The sequence below is a fragment of the Coenobita brevimanus genome, chromosome 69 (genome assembly GCF_032717465.1).
Source record: "Coenobita brevimanus isolate Jiangsu-jjx chromosome 69, ASM3271746v2, whole genome shotgun sequence".
NCBI classification, from domain to species: domain Eukaryota; kingdom Metazoa; phylum Arthropoda; class Malacostraca; order Decapoda; family Coenobitidae; genus Coenobita; species Coenobita brevimanus.
The window spans coordinates 30,441,581-30,459,917 of record NC_137022.1 but is presented as its reverse complement, the minus strand read 5'-3'; the positions used below and the strand labels follow the sequence as shown (position 1 = coordinate 30,459,917).

Here is an 18,337-nt window from a genome sequence, read left to right as displayed (position 1 = left end):
TGCCCTCCTCTCATCACCCCTATACACCCATAGTAAATGGGACCTAAGTAGAGCGAAAAATATTTTTTAGGAGAAACAGTCGGATTATCAGGGTAGAGCTGTTGGAATGGGGTAGGTAACTAGGTATGCTGAGAGAGGGCAGGGATGCTGAAGGATGGGGAAATAGTTGGGTTGAATTAGAAAGACAAGTTTAATTCATTCTTTTTATTTCATCTTCGGTTGCATAGGTTGTGTTTTGCAGGTCTCCCAGTGTGACGTGTCCCTCTTCAGCTAAATACAACTGTCTGAAGTTTGCAAGATCATAATTTTATAGACATTATCGTGGTGTGTGTGTGTGTGTGTGTGTGTGTGTGTGTGTGTGTGTGTGTGTGTGAGAGAGAGAGAGAGAGAGAGAGAGAGAGTGGAGTGTTGTGTGCTGTGGCAGTGGGGCGTTGTGTGGTGTGGCACTGTGATATTGTGAGGTGTGGTGTGGTGAAGCACTGGGGGTATGATGTGGTGAGGCTGTGTGGTGTGATGAGGTGTGGTGTAGGTGGTGTAATGTGGTAGTATGGTTTAGTATAGTGTGGCAGTGTGATGTAGTGTGGCATGTGGTGTAGTGTAGTGTGGGAGTGTGGTATGGTGTGGTGTGGCTGTGAGGTGCAGTGTGGTAATGCGTGGTGTGGCAGTGTGATAATGTGTGGTGTGGCAGTGTGGTAGTGTGTGGTGTGGTAGTGTGTGGTGTGGCAGCGTGGAATGGAGTGGTGTCCTGTGGCAGTGTGGTATTGTGGCAGTGTGGTAGGGTGTGGTGTAACTGTGGTGTGATGATATGGTGTAGTGTGGTAAGGCAATTTAATGCTGTCAGTTCAAAGCGGTAATGATAATAATAATTATAATACCACCACCAGAGAGGCACACTGACTTTCCATTACCGTATTCAGCCTACAGTAGCCTAGCACCAAGACCCAACACCAAGATTACTATGGGAATGGCTCTTATCTCTTACTACTACTGGTTATTATAATTATTATTATCCCTCTCATTATCAAATTTGTAATATTCTTTCCAATGATGTAAATTACATTACTTTAAAACAACCATACGTCATATCTGGTATTGATGGGGGCAGATGCCATGAGGCACTCAGTTTTCGTCTTTAACTTACGCAGTTTGAGCCTGTGGCGGTTATAAACCGACTGTTCCAGGATGAAATGCCAGTACTTCATCCAGATTACCACAGTTACCTACTCTAGTGCTACCCTAGGGACTCACTTAACCCAACTACCCACAAAGGGTCGATGGAAACCTGAATCGAGCAGAGCCATCTGCCAGCACTAAGATTCAAACCCTGGTGTTAAAGGGCAGGCATCTTCATTGCCAGCAACACTAACAACACAATCATTTGGCTGCTCTATTGATGAATCATAATGCACCTCAACCTTAAAGGATAATTATAAAACTGTATTAGTAATTGGTCATATTTTATGCTAGCTCTCAAAGCATGTTACATTATTCATTACTTAAAACAGAAAGAGTATTATAATAAAAGCACAGTGCCATAAAATAATTCTGGTCATCAAACTATTATTTCCAAAAAACTGACTTTAAATGATAACATGTACTGCAAAATATAGTCCTATACAGTAACCAACAAATGTTTAGATAAGAAGGTACTGTAGCTTTAATTCTTCCTACCCATGGTACAGACTGGGAATGAATCTGCATCAGAGGCCAGATATGCATTAGCTCAATTGGCACAAATCTTCAAGGAGGGCAGAGCCTTGTGGCAATGTATCTTGAATGACAACCTTCACCTCACTATTTACTCCTGCCTGGGGTCATTATTCCCAATTTTATTCTTGGTACTCTAGTGTGTTTGTTCCAAACTAATGAAGAGCTCTAACCCCTTTGCACCTCGGGTAATAGCCAAGTGTAGTTGTAATCTAACTGTGATGGCCTAGAAACCATTTGCTGTGCCCTCAAACATTATCAGAAATTCAAATCTACTTCCGAATATGTATTCTGAAATTGTTTAACACTACAGGTTGTTAACTAATGTCAAAATACACCCTAAACTAGAGTATTTTCAGATGGCTTATTTGCCTGTCATGAGTCCGAAGATCATCTACCTTAGGGAATAGTCTGATGGTCTGCATAACACTAAAATCTGACAATATCTAAAAAAAAAATACATCCATAATAGAACTCAAAACACCATTCCTAATTTGGCAAAGTCTTTTAAAAGTTCATAATACCAATCCATAATAATAAAACGCCACTTCTAATTTGGCAAAGTCTTTAAAAATTCCATAATAATACTCTAACCCCAGTTCTACATGAGATCTCGCATATCACAATCTGTCATGGTTGTGTTCCTAAATCTAAAGGTTTTTCATTCACACGGTAATTGGGGAAAATTTGTACACTAGTTTCATAGAAGCCACAGAACTTCAACAGGAAAATTTTTTTAGGAATTCACTATGGATTTAACTGCAAAAAAGGCCATAGAGAACATATAAACAGTGACTTAGTGTCTTCATGCCCAAGTGGTGGTGTGATTCTTTACGTCAGCATATAGCTGGACTACTAAATTCAAGATACACGCCACTTCCACATATCCATATTTGCTCACACAAAGATGATAATGCAAGTACAGTCACATTACATAAAGGAAAAAATAAAGTCAATCCCAAAAGTATTTTAAAAAATAGTCATGTTACAAATGAGTGGGAAAAAAAAAAAAAAAAAAAACAGCCAATCTCATACAATATTACCCTATTTGAGATGTACAGGGCCAAGGTGAGGTCACCAGAGTCCACTACATGAAGGGTATCTCCATCACTGGTTTCCTACTTCCCTTGGTAGTCTTACATGAAGATCAAACCCATGCACAATATAAACAAGATCAGGCTGGGTGGGAGGGAAGTCAGAGCTTGAATTATTTATTTTCTCTAATGTTTCAGGCTACACAGAACCCATCTTCACAGCGAATGCATTTTATGTAGCTTGAAACATTAGAAAAAATAAAAGAATTCAAGTTCTAACCTCACTTTCTCTCCCACCCAACATTTCCACGTGTCATAATGGATCATCTACATAAACAGGGTCATTTCAGGCAGCCCTCATTGTCGTTTCCAATTGCAACAGCTTTTTCTATCATCACCATCAATCCACTAATTCTCATTCACACATTCCTCCCTCATATCTACTGGCTACACTGAATAAAGATCTGTGTAAATGCAATACTTCTCACCTTTAAATGTTCTTCTCTTTGCAACATTAGTCATGCACGTTTAGATCTACGTATTGCTCTCCCTCTGCCAATCAGCAGGTAAATTCTTATGCTCTGAGGGGACAGCTAAGGCAGAGTTACTACTGTCTACCCTGCATCATTTTCTACTTCTCATAATCCTTTTCATGCTGTATAGCTTGCTTTTTTGTAAGTCCATGTGGAAAGGATAGAGAATGGGAGTTTGATTAAGAAAGTGTATAGTATATGAATCAGGTGGTGGATGGAAGGAGGGGGGAAACCCAGGATGAGAGGGAGGGATGGCATGGAAAGGTATATGAGAGAGGGGAGTTTGAGTAGGAGGGAGGGCAACCTGACAGCAGAGGATAGGGTGACATGGAGGCGACACATTTGTGGCCACTTCTGACAGGAGTAAGACCTATGGTGACAGATATATATAGATGGACAGACAGAGACAGACAGACAGAAAGATGTTCATGGATTACATGGTTGCTTACTATTTCAGAGAGGCAGCCAAAATCTATGCATGCCTCAGACCAGCACTCTTAGCCGTCCCCACAACATACAAGACATGTCCAGGTGAGTGTCAAGGGGGTGCAACATACACACCACCCATCTGTTTACATTATGCAGTAAAAGATAATAAACGTTGACTAAGAAAGCACAAGCCGCTAAGAATTAAGCCCAACCAGCACTACAAACCCTGAACCCTTAACTAAATATACTAGATACTGTGATATAGGACACAAGGAAGACAATGCAAACTGTGGTAGTGTTACATACAATCACAGACATAAGTTTGCTTAATATTTCATGATTCCTCCCTCTCACTTTCATTTAGAGACCAATGACAGTGCTGCCATGAGTATGTTTCTTCACATGATTGTAGCTCTCCATGTGCTGCAATCTTTAACCACATCCCTACTCACTGCTTCACCTCTGCCCCAAATTTCACCTCTTCTACTTCTCACTGTTTAATATTTCACCTCTTCTACTTCTCACTGTTTAATATTTCACCTCTTCCACTTCCCACTGTCTTATTTTGTCTCATCTACCTCTCACTGTCTAATATTTCCGCTCTTCTACTTCCCACTTTCCTCTGCCGACTCATACTAAACAGAGAACAGTATGATAAATTTCTCTGCCCACCTGATGCATCAGCAAGATAAATGAAAACCTGAAGCACGTAAAGCAAATGCAGAGGAACAGTATGCCAACTTCTGTCCCTGACTGTACACTACACTATAACATTATGTAAAAAAAAACACAGCACTCTGAATAATTTATAATCATTCAAAGCAGTGCTGTGTGTACCTTATAACCACTCCTAGTAGTTGTGTGTGAGAGAGGTCTTTAAACAGTCAGTCCTCATTACAGAGCAGGTATTTCTTCTAAACATTCAGAATTTCTTCCAAACAACTGGTAATGATAGTGAGAAAACTGGGAAGTCAGATCTAAGGGTATGCTTTCACCAAAAACTGCCTAAACCTTTGACCAAGACAGATGTGAAAATGAGCAGAATGATGTGTCAGAATAGTTGGTATGCCAGTCTGTGGAATGATACACTTTGAAGTCATTATACTGGTGCAACGACCACAGCTGATCCATACATACAAGGAGATATATATTCACATTTCTCAGTGAACTATTTAAAAATGCATGGTGATTACTGTTTGGATCTTTTTGGTGAAAGCCTACAAATATCAGTATGTAATGTTCTCTAATTACCAATGGAGTTCACGTCAAAAAGAATGCCAAATAGAAAACTTATTAGTGAGAACCTGCTATATCTTAATTCACATATTCACACACCATTTTTTAAACAGATGCTAATTTCACACTTCATATCCATATTCCAGTGCAGCATTCAACAGCCACTACAAAACTGTCAAGCTGTTAGACTTTGCAGGAGTTCTCAGGGAAGAATTTACTTATCCTGTACTGTACTGCAACATCCATCCATCCATTCACTCATCATTCAATCCCTTTTTCTCATCAACCCAATCATTATCTAATCCTTTTTCCCCATTCATGTATCATCCAATTCTTTATTGCTTTATTAGGAACACAGGGGTCCAGGGCTATGCCTATACCATATAATAACAATGGTATCTGTTAGAATAATTTAACAAATTACAATAAATTTTCTGTCTCTTCTTATCCTAATCCTGTGATAACACAATGAAAGCATTTTGTGTGTAAGAAACTGCTTACCAATGTGACACAGAATAAATAATGCCCACAATTATGTATTATATAACACATACATATATTAATTCATAAACACATAAAATAATAATAATAACAACAACAATAATGGTTTCCCTTGCTTACCTCCTCTATCCTACACAAGAGACAGCCACTCGAATTGAATATGCTAATAACAGCACTCAGAGAACACATACCTCCACCAAGGAAGCACCATCTCTACTTTAATCTCGACCTTTGACATATTTTGCCCAAAATTAATCACTTTTTCTTCCAACAGTACTGTCATTATTTCAAATTTGGTGTAAATCTAGCCATATGTCTTCCATAACAGTACAAACACAGATGGACAGACAGACAAACAAATACAGTAATAATAATAATGATAATAATAATAAATTACCTCCTTGGCACAGTAAAATGCCCAGTAACTACAACACTCTATTCCCCTGCCTTACATTTCAATCTGCTACTCAAGAATTTCACTATTTTCTCAACAAACGTAAACAGGGTGTCTTACAAAATTTGTGAGGAACTATGTTATTCTAAGGCTAACTCTGAGTAAAAAATGCTATATCAGCATGAGTCAAATTCTCAACCACAGCTACAATTACTTATGTCTTTATGGGTGAAAATGCTCTCCCTTAAATTTAATTCATAGGGTCATCAGTAAATGTGTCTACGTAATGTCTGAGAACTGGACATGTTGATACAGCATTTATGAGTCAAATTCTCAGCCACAGCTACAATTACTTATGTCCTTCTGGGTGAAAATGCTCTCCCTTAAATTTAATTCATAGGGTCATAAGTAAATGTGGCTACGTAATAGCTGAGAACTGGACGTGTTGATACAGCATTTATGAGTCAAATTCTCAGCCACAGCTACAATTACTTACGTCCTTCTGGGTGAAAATGCTCTCCCTTAAATTTAATTCATAGGGTCATAAGTAAATGTGGCTACGTAATAGCTGAGAACTGGACGTGTTGATACAGCATTTCTTACTCAAAATTAGCCTTAGAATAACCAGAAGTTTCTAATAAATCTTGTGGGATATCCCGCACAATGGCTACATATACCCAGAAATAATTTCCAACTGCTTAACAACTTATATATATTTTTTCTTAATAACTTGCATATTCCCACTTAATAACCTACACATTCTTTTGCTTAATAACATGCATATTCTCTCACTTAAATAACCTTCATATTTTCTCTGTTCTCCAACCAAACACTCGATTTTGTGGGTAGTGGGAAAAAAAGACTACCTTTGCTCGACCTCCAAGCTGCGTCAGACAGTACAGGTAATACCAAATGCAAGGAAACCTTTTTAATATCAGTGACGGCTATTTTCATTTTATTCTTGCTAACGTCGGATTATTTCATTCGGCTCTGGAGACACTTCTTGTGGAAAAATTATTCATGATCATTTTTAACAGCCTTCATTTAATTGCTCACAGTGCCAGATTTAGCTTTTTACTGCTCATAAGAGCCCCCGAGGAGTGAAAAGAATAATGGAGGCTATTATCAAAGCCCTCCACTTCAAAAAGCAACTCCAAAGCTGAATTTAATAACCAGGAGAAAGCATGAATACAATAAAAACATGTCACGATGCTGAAGTTAGATTTGTTCCATGTCTTGTTGGTCTAAGCCTCCTCTTCCTTCTGCCTGCTCTTCCTCTTCCTCCTGCCTCCTCTTCTCCTTCCTTCTGCCTCCTCTTCCTTTTACTTCTGGCTTCTGTTCAGTTTAGGAAGCCAACAGGCCTTCCTCATCACTTGTTCAAGGCCAGCAGCTTCTCAAAGTCATCCTGTTGGAATAAGATATCATCATTATCATCATCATATGCAGCAGCAGCAGCATAAACTTTATTCCTGCCTTTGGATGGGATGATGCAGGATCTAGAAAAAAAGTGTAGCTGGGTTGGGGGGCTAAACTGACAAGCAACCAAGAAGAATCAGTTCTACCTCATAATGAGTGCTTACTGAATATCATGCAACAATGATTTAGTAGTCTAGTAGCCAAGTTGTCTAAGTGTTTTTGTCTGGTCAGGTGGAAATGAGCCCACTATAGTCACTTTTACTTTGCCTTCCTCAAACCTCTTCTCACATTTCCTATTTACCCCTCCCCTTTCCTTACCATTCCTTCCCCTCCCTCCCCACACCCAGCTTCACTCTCCACCCCTTCCCCTCCCTCTCCACCCCTCCCCTTCCCTCTCCACCCAGCACCCACCATCTCCAATCCTCCCCTTTCCTCTGAACACCTCTGCTTCCCTCTCCACATCTTCCCTACCTCCCCTCACCTTTCCTCTCCACATCACCTTTTCCCTCTCCACCTCTCACATTCCCTCTCCACTCCTTCTTTCCCTCCCCACACCAACCTTCCACCCTAACAGGTCGACAAGCTTGATGCAGCCATCGTCACAGTCTCCGAGCAGTGCCACATCACGAGTGTTGTAAGGTGAGTCCAGTGCCAGGCCTGCAGGACCCGCCATTCCCTGCAGCATTGCCAACATTGGGTCTATACCACCAGCCTTCTCACGATTTACCAGCAGGCGTGGGCAGGTTGATGGCACACTAGGAAACATGTACAGTTAATATGCATCTGGGCCAAGTTAAGGTGAAAGGAGTAGAGTATTGTCCTCATTTAACATCTAGGATATAAGAAACACCTTTTCATGAGCATTTCCTGCATTTTCTCTAGATGTGCCCTCCACTCCTTATCAACATATCATAGTCAGAGTAGTAGTAGTAGTTGTCGAGAGAAAAAAAAAAAAAAAAATCCACATCCTTTGACTATGAACAGCCTTTGGGATTTGGGACTGTTCATGGTCAGAGTAAAAGGTTGTGGATATATCTTTTTTTTTTAATATTATGCTCTCACTTATTCCATCAATATATTATCATAATCACAGAGCAAAAACCTATGCATATACTGTAACATTTTTATATCATTATTTCACTTGTCCTATCAATAGGCAGAGTGAAAGAGCAAAATAATATACATTAACTCATTATACCAATCCCTTACTACATCTTTTTTACTCTAACTTGGCCTAAAATTGCCATTTCTCCTCTGTGAATGCTATGTTGTAACAACAGACTTGCACGAGAATTTGATGCTAGTCAACAAGAAGTGCTATGGAAAGGATACAGAGCAGTAAGAAGTCTTTTTCTGCCAATGAGCTATGTGAAATAAGCTGCAAAAAGATGAAAGCTGGGCCAAGTTGGAGTAAAGTGAGTATAGTCCAATCAATACGCATAGTCAGAGAAAAAGCATATATTTATTTATTTATTTTTGTTATTTTCTCACTTGTCAATCAACATGGCAAAGGGCTGGACAGTGAGGGAGGTGCCAAGGATGATTAGCAGGTCGCATTTGGGGAAATCCGTCTGCACGAGCTGGAAGAAGCGTGGTGGTAAGGCCTCGCGGAAGAACACAATGTCGGGCTTCACCACTCCATCACACTCAGCTTCCTCACATGTCGGGATCTTGTCCTTGAAGATCTCCTCTTTGGAAGGAGGATGGCATCATCATCACTCATTTATTATCATATTATTATTATTTACCATCACCAACACCACCATCATCTGCATTTATCATCATCACCATCATATCTTCATCATTATAGGGTGATAAGTAAGGAGATTAGAGAGAAAAATAAAGAACGGGCAATCTCTTATCTTCCTGAACCACATTACATAATTCACAGGTAATTCTTGCTTCCTCCAGATGATTCAATTTGAATGGGATCTCTGTTAGTGAAAGGGCAGTGAAAACTACAACCCCAGCAGTTTCAGAAGTCTTCTAAAAACTCAATAAAATCACTGAGATGGAACACAGAAAATACATCATAGAACTGCAAGCAGTTAAAAAGAAAAATAAAACCGTCCACTGTTAGCCAGAATAAAGTAAATATCAGTCTCTTCATGCAGTTAACAGCAAACCACATCCTATCCATATAATAGTGTACCCTTCATCCTAACTTGTCCCTCACCCAAACCATCTCTACTCCACATTCCCTTCAGCCACACTACCCTAACCTACTCTACCTTTCTGTTCCTCACCCAAACCATTCCTACTCATAAACATACCCTTCATCCACTCCTGGGTGTACTCGCGTTGGCAGGTGAGACAGTGTCCAGTTCGGAAAGTGCCGTGAGCCTCAACCAGTTTCTCGGCCGGCAATCCTGCTACATGCTCCAGGGTGTCGATATTCTGTGGACGAGATGCACTGTGAGGAAGGGGATGGGGGACGGGAAGCAGGTGACGATGGTCAGGGAGGGAGGGGCAGACTGAGGGACAGGAGAGGAAAGAAAATCAGAGAGAGTTGAGCAAAGAAAAAGAGAGGAAAAAAAATGACAAAGAAAAGAGTAAGAAGAGCAGGGTAGAAAAGGTGAGAAAGAAAGAAAGGAGTGTGAGTATGAGAGGAAAAATGAGAAAGAGTACTGGCAAATGATGGATGAAAAAATGTGGCCAAGGATGGTAACTGGGCAAACAGTGAAAGTTTTCAGCAATGTCCTGTAAACTGAGTTACATATCTACTGATTTACCATTTATGTTTATCAAATTCTCATGTCCACCCCAGGCACTACATTATCCACAACACAGTCATGTCATAAACAACTACAGGACACAGAAATTCTGGAGACTGAATGCTCTACTGCTGTATGAAAAGTAGCTCTTCGTCATTTACACCGTAATGAGGTAAAGCATTATTAGGGGAGGACGTTAAGAATCAATTATGATTACAGTACAGTTAAAATAAAAATATCTATATTTCACTTGATGGTTCTCATGGTTTTGTATTTGTGTGCTGCATATTTTACGTAAAGCATCTGTTAGTGGTTTCTTCTGTCGGTTTAGGTGTCATAGATGCTTTATGGTTGAGTGGTTGTTTGTGTACTTCCTGGTTGGAGGGTTGTTCTGCCGCTTCCTGGTTGACATGTTGTTCAGCTGCTTCCTGGTTAACGTGTTGTTCGGTGGTGTGCTTTGCATGTTGTTCAGGAGCGTGCTGGTGACTGGTGGGGACTGGTATTTTATTCTGGGTTATTAATTTGTTGCTGTTGTTAAAGTAAGCAAGTTTACCCTCTGATCTTGCTTTCCCAATATCCGGTATTCTATCAGCACGTAGTTTCTGTAATTCCGAGCAGAGGTCTTCCTTAATGAAGATATTAGATCCCTTACGCATTGTATCCCAGAAAACAACACCCCTATCACTGCACAGTAGTTTTTAAGTTTTATAATTACGTTCCTCTGCCTTTGGTTGGTTCCTTTTCCTACCTGGTATGCTCTATCAATTTCCAAGTTTGGTAGCTTCACTGTGTCCGTGAAAAGTCTGGTGACTTTAACCAACGTCTGTTCCCAGGTTTCGCTGACTTCCTTCTTTAATTCTGAAATGCACAAGTTGTTCTTTCGGCTTGCATCATACAAGATGCAGCATCAACTCAAGATATTTTGTAATATTTCATGAATGGTCAAATTTTCTTGTCGAAGATGCTCACCACAAGAGTTTCAGACATGCCCCCAGACACACCACCAACTTTATAAGACTATAGATGACTGTATGATGAATAACAAGCGATATGGGTTCTGGTAAAGAACCATTCAGTATACTGGGTGGCAATTGTATAGCTAATATAGCTAACAAATTGATGTCTGGTGGTCTAGTGGGTTAAGTGTTCCAGCTGCATACGGCCAGTACTGTAGAGGCTTAAGTCTGAGGAGTTTTGTACATTTGGATATTATACAAAATAAGTGCAAACAAATGACCATTCTAACCTGTGTGTAGTGGCGTAGGAGCAGGCCCTTGTCATGTAGGAGTCGCAGAAACCAGTGTGATGGTGTGGGGTTGAAGGTGCCTGGGTAGAGTTCCCGTGCTAGCACAAAGAATGGTTTGGGGTTGGCCTTGAAGTACTCAATATCAAAGATGGCCTCCGGGTATGGCAGGTTGTACTTCTCAAGGTTGCTGTATAGGCCAGACCCAGGCGTGCGGAAGTCTGGGATACCTGTTGGTGGGGGAAGGGACAGTTAGACAAAGCAAGGGCCTACACCAATGACATATCATCATCATCATCATCCAGACATCTTCTCCCACCTAAGGATGGGGCTAGGTAGGGTCCGCAGCAAGAAAAGCCTAAAAAAAACTCCTACCAGGTACACCTTTCTATCCCTATATCCTTCTCAAGTCTTAATTCTCGTTCTTTTCTGTATCCCTCTCCACCCCACCTTTCCCTCCCTCTCTACTGCACTCCATGATGTATATACAGTACACTCAATTACCTATTCGCACCAGCCTTCCATTCCTTCCTAATCCCAATCCATACCAAACCTCTGCTCCTTCCTATTCCCTATTCATACCAAACCCCCACTCCTTCCAACTCCATATTCTTACCAAACCCCATTACTTCTCCCTTCTTTCTCTTTCCTACCCCATTACTTCTCCCTCATTCCTCGTCCCCATCTCTGCCTCCCTCTCCAATTCTCCCCCTCTCTCCTTCACTCCCCCTCCACATCTCCTTTACCCCACAACTTACCAGCAGATGTTGAGATGCCGGCACCAGCCATAGTGATAATGCTCTTACAACGGCCACTCTCAATATAGCGCACCACACCCTCCACATTCACCTCGTCCAGCACCTGACATGGGGTAAATTATCATCATCATCATCATCATCATCAGGGTGCTGGAGTAGGACACCTTCAAGAAGTGGCACCAATATAACCAGGCAGCTCCACTGCCTGGTTATACAGACATCCTTCAACCATTTGCCTATCCCCTCAAAGAGTGATGGTGGGCTGCAGGAGGAGGGAAACTTTAGCCGGCAGTGTGTTGGGTTCACATTTCAGATGAACCTGGAGCCACAACAATAAGTGCAGGGGCTAGAGGTGCCAAAGACTGATTCACACAGATTGCTGCCCTTGTTCTCAGTGTCAGGAAGTTGCCAGGCACAAAAATCTTTAAAAAAAATAAAAAATGAAAAAAAAAAATAAATAAAAATGAAAGAAATGCATTCAGGAGCTGAACACTAATCGTCAGCCAGAATATGCTGTTGGCCATGTCCAAGATTTTGGCCATATCTTGATACCCTGAAGGTTCCATGTTGGTAACTCAAGCCGTTCATGAGATATCATGGCGCTAATGGCATGCGATAAAAACTAGTTGACCTTTGGCAGCCATTTTGGTGACCTTGATCTTGATCCCAATCACCCATTTTCAAACTCTTCCAAGATTTTGGCCATATCTTGATACCCTGAAGGTTTCATGTTGATAGCTCAAGCCATTTATGAGATATAACTGTGCTAAAGATGGGAGATAAAAACTACTTGACCTTTGTCAGCCATTTTGCCAACCTTGACCTTGCTCCTGAGTGTCCATTTTCAAACTCAGCCAAGATTTTGGCCATATCTTTATACCCTAATGGTTTCACGTTGATAGCTCAAGCCATTCGTGAGATATAATGGGAACAAATACACACACACACACACACACACACACACACACACACACACACACACACACACACACACACACACACACACACTGCTCGCTGGTGCAGTGGTAACGTTCTCGCTTGCCAACTGGTGAACGGGAGTTCGCGCCTCACTCAGGTTGCGAAAAGTTTCACTGACGAAGTGGGTTGTTACTGTCCCCCTTGAGCAAGGGGACAGGTGTGTGCGTGTGCCCTTAGATCGGACTATGTGAGTTCTCAGCTCCTTTCCGGGAGGGTAAAAGCTGACGATCACGACCATCAAGTGATCCTGACCGACCCGCTGAATTATACACACACACACACACACACACACACACACACACACACACAGGAAGGCAAAAACATTATCGCTCCACCTTGTAAGGCAGGAGATAATAAATAAAACACGCTAAGAAATGAACTACTACTCGTAAAATTTGGCAAAAAGTCATAAAAACCTGTTATCAAATAGTGTATAAGTAACAGTCACTATATCTGGCTATAAAATTGGTAAAATGGAAGCTATGCTTTACTTTTTTCACTGTAACTAACCCTAAAACTGCCATCACTCCATCTTGAATGCTGAGTTGTAGTAAGAGATGTGCACTAGAATATGATGCTAATTGTGAAGAAATGTAACAGAAAAGAAATAGATCTGTAGCATTGTGTTTTTTCTGCCACTATATGAAATACGCTACAAAGGATGAATATCTGTGCCCAAGTTAAGGTGAAAGCATTATAGAAGGGACCTGAAACTGGGCTAATCCTTTGACTCCTGGGATTATTATTACAGTATTATTCTTTTTTTCTAACTTAAGAAGATTTTCTGCAGCTTATGAGAAATTTTTCAAACTGAAGGGGTTAGATATAGCCTTCACTAACCTCTTCAAAATGACAAATCTTTCCTTACTTAAATAATCTGGAAGTAGCAAGAATAAACTGGAAAACATGTCACCTTGATTAAAGCATAAAAAAAAATTCTCAAATCCACTTTAAATTTCAAACAAAACCCCTGCCAACTGACCTGCGGAGGTGGCTCAGTGCGTCCACCCAGGTGAAGTTTACTCATGAGGAAATTCTGCAGCATACTCATAAATCCCTCCCTGTCTTCGTCCTCATCATCCTCATCCTCATCATCATAGTCCTCATCCTCGTCCTCGTCATAATCTTCATCGTCGTCGTCATCATCATCACCAACCCCAAGTTCCTTTTTCATGTCAGGCTCCCTCCTGACTCCACCCACTGCTCCTGCAACTGTAGGGCCTCATTAACTCCTTGAATGGCACTGTAAGTGAGATGCCTTCATGTGGTGGCAGTGATATGACTGGGGAGTGAAGCTGCCTGGTTATATAAATGTCTCTTAATCACCTCCCTTCCGTATCCCTCAAAAGGAGGATGGCGGACTGCAGGAAGAGGGACACTCCAACCTGCAATCAACCATGCTCTCTATCAGATAAGCCTGGGATTGCAACCATGCCCACATCCAGAGCAGCCAGGGGTTGCAACTACAGTACTTCTATGACTATCGACAGCAAATGAACTCTAGAAGGCACATTTTCTGTAATTTTCTGTGAACTTAATCCTTGTATTTGGCGACTTTTTATTTTCATTCTTCTTTTTTATTTAGGATCTACTTCCTACCATCAATGATTTTATTTAGTTCAACTGGACTGTGAGGAGTTAAGGATCTTTTGTGAGGTATGAACAAATGAACTATACCGTACCACTTACCTGCATCATCTCCGGCCTCCTCAACCTCCTCCTGTCCAGTTTTCTTCTCTGCCGGGGCTGCTTCCCCTGCCTGGCCAGTTGCTGAGTCTGCCATTGTTACTCACGTCCTGGGGAGGAGGTCGGGCTCAGAGCTGGCAATGCAGATGTCTTCATTACATGTCTGGGATGTGTTCTAAGTGTTTTAAAACACAATAACTACTGTATTTATAATATGTTCTGAGTTCTATCATCGTAACTATCTATAACATGGTCTAAGAGTTCTAACATCACAACTATCTATTACATTCTTAAGAGTTTTAAAATATCATAACTACTGTATCTATAACATGTTTTAAGAGTTCTACAACATCATTACTATCAACAGCATTTTCTAAAAGTTCTAAAGTATCATTACCATCTTTAACATCTAGCGGCTAAACAGTTTTCAGATACAGTATATTGTCTTTTTTTTTTTTTTTTCTTACTGTACTGCTGTGGTGTAATAAGAACACATTAACTCTAGAAAACAATGCTAGTTATGAAGTAGTGACCTGGTATGCTAGTCATGAAGCAGTTACATGGAAAGACTGCAGAAAGACAGTACAGTATTGTCTTTTTCTGCCACTAAGCTACATGAAACAAGCTGCAAAAGGATGAAAATCAGGGTCACAGATCTATGGCAATGGAACTGTAATGGGCATTTCTTCTCTACGTATTTTACTATGGATCCAAAAGTAACAAGAACATTAAAAAATATGGCATATTATGAGAGCTTGCTGTATATGACCACATCACTGAGAGAAAAGCTGAGAAAGAGTAGACAAGGAGAGTAGGCAAGGTGTCAGTATGATTAGAATTCTTTCACTCTAATGAGGCCCAGATTTTCATCCCTTTGTACTTTATTTCATGCAGGTCAACAGCAAAATAAGGATATACTATGGCTTTGTATCTTTTTCATGAACTTCATGACTACCATCATTGCCCAGTGTTAATCTATTGTTAGAGTGCATCTGAAATAGGGAGAGAATAATTTCAGGCCAAGTTAGAGTAAAGAGTACTGGTACCTAAAGTGACAAGATCAGGGAGGCCAAACTGACGCTATACAGTGAAGTAGTTTGGAGAGAAAGAGGAAACAAAAGCCATAAACCACTTCACTTCAATTATGTATTTTCATATTTCATGCTTCCTACCACCACTGGATTTTACTTAAGTCAGGCCTTCAGTTCGGCACCATAGTGAAGACGTCAAAGAGGGCTACACCTAGCTCCTCCAGTAAGAAAAGTTTCTCAGATGCTGAATACTGTATAATAGCCTGGAAATAGCATGGATAAGCATGGGAGGCGAAGGACAGAGGGAGACGGCATTAGTTCTTTGGTGTAATTCGGTGATTTCATATAGCTACATTTTAAAGTGTATTATGTCTTTCTGGAGTGCACCACTGTGATTCACTTCATACTGTACTGACCAACTCACAAACTATTTGTTCCTGAGATACCAAACCTAACCTATAGCTTTCTTCCATCCTCTCCTCCCTTACTGCCTAACTCCACTAGCACCTGAGCAAAATGCAACTAGAAACTTCTCTAATGGAAGCATCCATCTAGCTACGTATTTCATGGAAACAAAAATTTTCAAAACTAAGACATATCAACTGGCACAAGGAAATCCCCAAATTTCATGGCTGTAGGAAAGTAATGTTACTGTACAAATTCATCTGGTACCATATATATGTTGTTACAGTTTGTCCTGAAATAAAAAAAAAAAAAAAAAAAAAAAAAGTCTGTTTATATTTTCTGGATGAATAAGATGGATCTTCACTACGACTTTTACGGGGCTAATGCTTCATTTAGTACTTAGTAAATAACAAGATGGGGTGGGGGATTATACAGCTCATAACTCCATCCACAATTGCACATAGGCTATACTGTATAAAAATCAGGCTAAATTACACTGGGTCAGTGAGGTGCAGGGGGAGACTGAGGATGAGATGAAGGGTTGAAGTAGACAGGTATATGAGGGAGTGGGGAATAAGTTGGGGGGAGGGCAGTTAAATGGCAGGGAACAGGGCAACATTGGGGCAATTTGTTTGGGGCCACTACTCACAGGATTAAGGTATTTGGCTACTGACTGACAGATAAATATTAGGTTATTCAAACATAGATGCAATCACAGATCCAGATGAAGTTGAATAATAACCCTCTTTTCGTTTACTAAGTACTGAATGGAGCAATTTGTGTCAAAAATCATAGAGAAAATCCCTGTAAATTGGCCTGAAAATGTCAAAAACACATTCTAAAACTTTCTGTAATTTCTGGGACTGAAACTTAATACTTAACATTAATCCGAAGTTACTTTCTTTGCTTCAGTTTGCAAAGATTAAATGAACAGGAACAAACAAAGGCTTCAGGAATGTAAAATGGCCGTGGGAAGGAATTTCTCTTTTATCAGTTGCTGGACAACTAAATCGTGTCGTTCATACATGTGCGTTACATATTACCATAACAACTTTACCACCAACAGAAAAATACATATCTCGTTCAACAGAAAAAGAAAAAAAAAGGGCGCACATAATGTACAAATGCAGCTCCCGTCGCCGCCGGCTGCCAATTTCTTGTGTGTAACTTCTTTATCACTGTCATCATCCATCAAGGGCTAATATAACTGCTCCTTCACGTACTCCTACCGCCAGACCACAATAAATGTGAAAAATAAAGCGAAATCCGAAACATATTACTCACCTAAGGCTGTGACGTGGACCTGCTCTACCACTTTCGGGGAGACTCCGGCTCCTGCAATCTCGACTTCTAAAAATCAAAACAAATGTTGGTTGTTTCGGCCCAAGGTATTTATCCAACGAACATGTATATAAAACGGGAGTTTTCATTTTTACTTCCTTAAGTATATATACAGTGAAATATTGCGTTTTTTATTCAGGAAACATATTCACAGCGAGAAATTCAGTTTCATTCATCATGTACACACATAGCGAAAAATCCCGTTTTCTTTTATCAGACCTGTAAAGCGGGTATTTCAGCATCATGTATCATTTGCGGCCCACACTTATTCAGGAATAAAACGTGCGTTATTTTATCGCATTCTTCCACCAAAAAGCGTTATATTCGTGTTATTCTCCCAGTTTTAGTCTATACTCGTATAATATGGGCGGCTTTCAGCGTTGGTTGTGTTGGGGGCTTGGAGGGAAAAAGGAGAACGAGGAGACTTAGGAGAGGGTTCCCTTCGTTACTTATTACGATATTAGAAATCAGTTATCGAGAAGACAACATCTGAGACGCGGTGCTAATGTGCTAGTTTATAATCGTATGTATAACGGTGAAGCAGTCTGTATAAAAAGGGGCTTACGTGATTGCCAGTGATCCAAGTTCAAATAGGAAGCTAACATTCTGCATCAGCTTGGAGGGGCGGGGGGAGCTCCAAAATTGCCTGCAGCTGCAGATGATAAACCGCTCTTGGTGACGACTGTATGTCCCGGAAAGACATTTGAAAATTGGTTATTCGACATTATCATTTTTCTAACCAAAAGGCAGGTTATTGATATTTTGATAGAAATTGCAAAGAGCGTTTCTGAAATTCATGCAAAAGGTATCATTTATAATTATATTAAGGCAAATAATATAATGGTCGATGATAGCAGCTCTAAGATGCTCATTAATATTATAGATATGGGCCTGTCTACCCCTGTTGGTGGAACAATCGATCTGGACTGCA

At 40.5% G+C, this 18,337-nt stretch overlaps 1 protein-coding gene across 2 annotated transcripts; it reads right to left on the bottom strand.

The window, feature by feature from the left end:
• Positions 1 to 6,352: 6,352 nt before the first annotated feature.
• LOC145406190 (NAD-dependent protein deacetylase sirtuin-2-like) lies at positions 6,353 to 17,390 on the bottom strand. Of its 2 annotated transcripts, none has more exons than XM_080277386.1 (9): positions 17,350 to 17,390; positions 14,633 to 14,739; positions 13,926 to 14,155; positions 11,966 to 12,068; positions 11,211 to 11,437; positions 9,524 to 9,647; positions 8,742 to 8,940; positions 7,810 to 8,005; positions 6,353 to 7,239 (listed from the first exon to the last, which is right to left on the bottom strand). In XM_080277386.1, the coding sequence occupies exons 2-9, from the start codon at positions 14,724 to 14,726 to the stop codon at positions 7,204 to 7,206; spliced, it is 1,209 nt and encodes a 402-aa protein (XP_080133512.1). In that variant the 5' UTR covers positions 14,727 to 14,739; positions 17,350 to 17,390; the 3' UTR covers positions 6,353 to 7,203. The 2 variants fall into 2 exon arrangements, with proteins under 2 accessions (XP_080133512.1, XP_080133513.1); XM_080277387.1 differs by having other exon boundaries at positions 14,633 to 14,763; positions 17,350 to 17,388.
• Positions 17,391 to 18,337: the final 947 nt, after the last annotated feature.